This window comes from Artemia franciscana, chromosome 8 (assembly GCF_032884065.1).
Source record: "Artemia franciscana chromosome 8, ASM3288406v1, whole genome shotgun sequence".
NCBI classification, from domain to species: Eukaryota; Metazoa; Arthropoda; class Branchiopoda; order Anostraca; family Artemiidae; genus Artemia; species Artemia franciscana.
Genome location: NC_088870.1, coordinates 23908598 through 23914597, shown reverse-complemented (window position 1 = coordinate 23914597; position 6000 = coordinate 23908598). Strand labels below are relative to the sequence as shown.

At 36.8% G+C, this 6000-nt stretch overlaps 1 protein-coding gene across 7 annotated transcripts in view; it reads right to left on the bottom strand.

The window, feature by feature from the left end:
- Positions 1-3974: 3974 nt before the first annotated feature.
- The window catches only part of LOC136030165 (sorting nexin-6-like), a 106127-nt gene continuing 104101 nt past the window's right edge, over positions 3975-6000 (bottom strand). For all 7 annotated transcript variants that reach the window (XM_065708899.1, XM_065708901.1, XM_065708902.1 and 4 more), the window contains one exon: positions 3975-4271. In XM_065708899.1, coding sequence (XP_065564971.1) covers positions 4221-4271 — 51 coding nt within the window. In that variant the 3' untranslated portion in view covers positions 3975-4220. The remainder of the gene's footprint in view (positions 4272-6000) is intronic.

The following is a 6000-nucleotide window of genomic DNA, read 5'->3' as shown; positions in this document are numbered from 1 at the left end:
CTCGTGCACGGCCTTTCTTTTCCATTTTTGGGTGAAAAGCGTTTCAGCCCTTAGTTTTCCTCTCTTGGCATTTACCAGAATAGCAAAACAAAAACTGAAGGGGCATTTTATGGATTTTTTTTTGGAAAAGATAGCTTTGAAGCATGGGCGCTCCGAAAAAAGAATGAAGATTTGCTAGATGTTTTCAAGAGAAATTTCCTACGGATTGTTCTGGGTGGCTTTAGGTGTTTACCTTCTCGGAAAATACACCCCAGCTTCGCGGAAAATCCCCCCCCCCCCCGGATATATATTTTTGCTAAAAGGAAATTATTCCTAAAATTTTACTCCCCACCCAAATCCCCAGTGAAAAATGTCCATATGCTTCCCAATAACAAATACTATCCGTAAAAATTGGCTAAAGGTACTTAAATTTCAAGAATAGGGATCTCTGATTGTTTTGTAGTTTGGGAGGGAGCAATATACCTCAAAGGGTGAATTTTAACACCAAAACATCTCAGATCTCATTGAGCCATCAGCTAAACAGAATTAGTTCTAGTGGAGAGACAAGGAGAGCGTAGAGATATAAATTGATGTATTATCCCCAGGACCGTAACCAGGACATTTGGTGGGGGCGGGGGGTTCAGGTTGGGCGTACAAAACAAACTTTAAAAACGCATCAAAATTGTGAAATTGATATCTATTCCCTCATGACCTCTGGGAATATTTCTGATCTAAGCTTTTATTTTGAAAGTAGAGAGTAGTATTAAACCCCAAATGAGAAGAATTCATTCGTATAGGAGGGGGCCTTTCCCTTCGTTATCCACACCTCTACCTCATGGTCGCAGAAACTTCAGAGGGTGCTCATTAGATCAGAAATTGAGCGTTCAAGTCGTTTTTTTATAATTCGAAAGTGATTGATGACCAACCCACCACGGGGGAGGGGGAGTATTTTCCCGAGGCGGGGGAAGGTATTTTCCAGGAGGGTAGACGACGGCCGCCAATCTGGGTACCCGGCTGACTGGCCGTATTTCAAACAATAGGCTGTACGAAAAGCGTGGTTCAATCCCGCTTTCTAGGGCTATGACGAGAGAAAGGTTGAGATGGCTAGGGCACGTTCTGCGGATGAAGGATGACAGATTGCCAAAGATTGTCCTTTTCGGCCAACCGTCCAGTGCTTAACGGAAATTAGATCGTCCGCGGTCGGGGTGGGAGAATGCCACAAAGAAAGATTTAAAGAAAATGGGAGCTTTCTGGGAGGGTGTAAAGAGGGAGGCTTTGAATGGACTGGGATGGAGGAGGGGCGTGCGTAGGTGTGTTGGCCTCTGGCGACTTGTTGCTCCGGTGAGTTGTTAGTAGTAATGTTTTTTTTTGGAAAGAGAAGTGGAAGCAATGGCTCCAACTGAGATGGAACTCGGGGTCTAATTCTACCAAGCAGACAAAAATCCTACTACATTACCACATGACAAATTCGTATTTATTATTTCTGGAATTGAAACTTTCTTCCTTATTTGCCAGGATATTATCGGAATGGAAAAATAATCGCTCGATTTAGTGCAACTAATAATGTCCTTATTTTGTATGATAATAACTTAAAGTTATCTCTGTTACCTGCCTACAACGGGGCCCACAGAATTGCCTTTTAGAGCTGTTTAGTTTTATAAATTGTAACACATAGTTTTTTTTTAAGTTTTATTATTTAAACTCAAGTACAAAAAGGTTAATAAAAACGTTTGCTGGTGTAAGCGAACCGTGGTCGATTGTAACCGAATTTCAGTCAATCTTAACAGCAAAGGTTTGTAGCGAAATAAATTTAGGGTAATTTCAAAAGTTTAAAACTGTTTGAAAATGGCGTCGCATCGAAATGAAAATGTGCCGTTGGAATTACCAAATTCGAAACTCCATACAGGAGAATTACAGTCCCCTAGGTTGAACAATTATGAAATAGTGGCGTCAATTCACGAATCTTTAGGGGGAGGGGTGAGTGTAATTTCAAACTCTAGGGTTGGGGGTTTTTCATTGTAAATTCCCACACACTTTGTTCAACGAAAATACGCCCCAAAAAGGCGTTTTTCAAAATATAAAGGAACCCCCTCAATTGATACGACTGCAAGGAAAAAAGACTTTTTTGTATGATAGGAAACTCCAAACCTGAGGTTAAAAATCTCCCTTTTGTGTATTCACCCTTCCTGTCCCTTTAGTAAGTTTTAAAACTCGCCCGCTGGCTCGCAGAGCTAGCAGGCTAACACAAAGTCGTAGATAGATGTTTAACGGCTCATTTCAAAGCTCTTGATCATATCTACATGAATCATGGTCGAATCACCAAGTTGCCGTGGTCAAAACTCCATAAAAGAGAATTACAGCCCACCACTTTGGAAAATAAAGAAAATAAGTTCCTGCATAAGTCAACGGAAATCAGCTTTATCTGACAATTTTTCTCAGTAGACAGTTTTCATTTAGAAAAATCATTTTTAATTTTGGGTAACTATGGGCCATAATTTATTCTTTACTAGATTGCAGCTTTCATTACACGACAATGATTTTTTTTTTCATCGTGCCGCAACGGGCCTTGAAAAATGGATACATTACGATAATCCGTAACAAACTGATTCATGATTCAGGCCTGAAAAACCATCAAAATCAGTAGCACCGCCGAACATTCAGAGCACCAAGCTCATGTTTCGTATTTGCTAGCGTCATTTAGGCATAAGCTGGTATGAGCTGGAGCTGCTACCTGGCAATTTTAAATTTATTCAAATTATCCAAGGACTGTAGATAACTTCGAAGACCACACTGCCTTTCCATGACGAAAGTAAAACAGTTCAAAATAGGGATGATACATTTTTATTGACAGTGAATAGATATAAAATTATTTAACTGGATATTTCGAACACATGTACAGTGTTTATCATCAGCAGTAAAACATCAGAGTTTAACTGCTGATGATGAACACTGTAAATGTGTTCGAAATATCCAGTTAAATTATTTTATATCTGTTCACTGTCAAAAAAAAGTATCATCCCTATCTTGAACTGTTTTACTTTCATCCAAGGACTGAAACAGAAACTGCAAGATATGACGAAGACATGACAAAATGATTATGTAGCGAAATAAAACTTGCCCACAGGTTGAAAAAGAGTGGTGAATGTAAGGTAGAAATATTCATGGAATAATTATTTCTAATTAAGCACCCATGCTCACATCGTGAGACAGCCTATATTGTCTTTTTGTTGTTCAAAAATAAGCTTTGCAGGCAACCGTGTATCCTCATCGTGAGGTAAAAGGTCCACACATGATGAGATAAAACGTTCAATTCGCTTTCTGGAACACAAGGAACATATTTAATGAAAAAGAGGACTTTTCTACTACTTTTTTGTTGATCGAAGAACTACGCTGCTTGTGCTTTTGGCCAAAATACCATCACCAAGACATCAAAGAACCTTGACGCTTGTGGTAATCATACGCTAAACAACATGTAGTTAGCTGGTCTAGAAAAACAACCCAATGAGTGAGAAATTTATGCACCAAACTTCCTGAAAGTATTGATGGTTCCTAGGTCTTATTTAGCCAGGCTCCAAAAATTATTTTCTATCTTCCCTTGCATTATTTCCAGGAGGTAAGTGGCTCAACCAGACGAATCTTAAGAGGTGGTTATCTTTTTTTTTCTTTTCTTTTATCAAGACATGTCCTTAACATTTCATACGAAGTAGAACGTCCGATGCATTTTAAAATATGATAATCGGTCACAGATAACCATGTTTAATATTCTTAAGGAAATTTAATTCACTCTTTATCACCCATGTTTTTACATCCAAAATCATACGTGGTCATAAGACTCGTCATAAGAAGTCGAGTTTTTGGCAAGAAGGATGACTAAGAACTAAGAGTTCTTCCTTTAGTTTAGATACTCATATCCTTCAAATCCATCAGCAACATAAAAAGTAGCACAATCAAATAAATTACGCATATTCTAGATATTTTAGGGTAAGTAGTAAATATCATAAAAGACATTGGTTTAATTCCTGCATATATATCTGTACATTTCTTTCGTAACAGCAAATACATCAATAACTTAAGATTTTGAAATGGTTCTACAAAATTACAACCATATAACCTAAACAAAATCGCAAAAAAAACAAACAAAAAGATCAACTCCTATCATGAAGGCCTTCTAAGTGGAATGAAAAAACAAAAGGTTCACACTGCAGTTTTCTGGAGCACATCAAATCACTCATTTTCCAGATTTACTCTTCTTGCAAAAGTGATAAACTTGACTTAAGTAAAGTAATATGGCCCTGAAAAAAGAAAAAAAATTATTATGAATGTGGTTAAGGTCCTATTTCTAGTTAGCTTAGGACAAAAACAATCCTGTTATCTATTTTTTACACTAAATATTTTCATGTTTTTGTATGATAATTCTTAAAAAAAAAAATTTCACTCAAAGCAACAATTCAGTAAAACAAACTGTTAGAAAAATGTTACAACAATGACAGGCAGAAGAAAATAAAATACATCAACATATTATTCAGCTCTATATTACATTGAGAAGCTTTCCTAAACAATTTTGTTAATTTAAGAATCCAGAAAGCTACATTTTCTTAGAATATAACAGTTACAAAATTACTACGCAGAAACTCAATGGTAGAAAATTTCCAATTGTATTTTCAAAATCAACATAAGCCCATTCAGTCCACATGTTACCGCTTGCGGAAAATCGCAATTCAAATGACGCATTTGTTGTACGAAAAAAGCACAAAAATAATTATAAAATCGTAAGCATGATGCAGACAAATTGCAGCCACCCTTTGCCTTATCTCATTGAGCCAATAAGTTAAGACCTGTGCGTCAGCGTTATTCAGTGACCAAAAAATCATTTCACAAAAATCTTGGGGACAAGAGGAAATATATAAACAAATTACTGAACTCTATACAGTATGCTACATTGAGAAGCTTTCCTAAAGAATTTATTTAGTTTAAGAATCCAGAAAGCTGTAATTTCATAAAATGCAATAGTTAGAAAATTATTACACAGCCCAATAACAGAAAAGATCCCCGTTTTTGGAAAATCGGAATTCCAATGACGCATTTATTGTACGAAAAAAACGCGCAAAAATAATAAGAAAATTGCAAAAATAATAAGAAAATTGTAGGCATGATGCAGAAAAATTGCAGCCACCCTTGCCTTATCCGGATTGCAGCGGTAGCGAGCAACCTAATAAGAGACGATCAAATCCCATAGTAAAAGATAAAATAGCTCTTAACTCATAAAACTAGAGTAAGATCGAAAAACGAAGTACACTATCACAACCACCTTGTTCAATAACCCTATATAGGAAAAAAACTGTCCCTTGGCTTGAACAACAAAGAAAATATGCTGGCTTGAAAAACAAGAAAAGTAGCTTGAACTACGACATTCTGTATCGACGGCATCTTTTTTTCTGATTTTTTTCCGCAGCTAGCGGGTCACTGGAAAATCTGTTTCGGTCATCTGGAGAGGAAAACCTGCCCACATGAAACATTGGCAGAAATCATAATACTTCCGGGCCGGCACTGACGTTTTCAATAATTTAGCATTTGTTATTAAGATATTTATAATATTCAATGCTACTATAACTACTACTACTAACTACTCATCGCAGCACCAAACCCCTGAAGCCATTGATAAATTTGGACTATAAATTTGCACATTAGAGGGGGGGGGGAGCATAGCGCGTCTGCATTTAAAATGTATTAGGTACAATTATTCCACATATTATGAAGTAAGAATCGTTTTCTGACTTCAGACTGTACAAATACTTTACCCTCCCCCCCCCTTATTCGTAAATATACAGCCCAAATTAAATATTTCCAATCTATTCTGTCATTTGTCTCTGTCTTGCGCTAAGCTGAAAGAAACTAAAGAAGACACTGGTTTGTCCTCAAGTTTTACACAGCATAAACTTGAATGTGTAGTGCGTAACACATAAGTACCAAAATTCCTTCCCCACACGAAAAAAAACTCAAATGAAGTTCTCAAATTTGGAA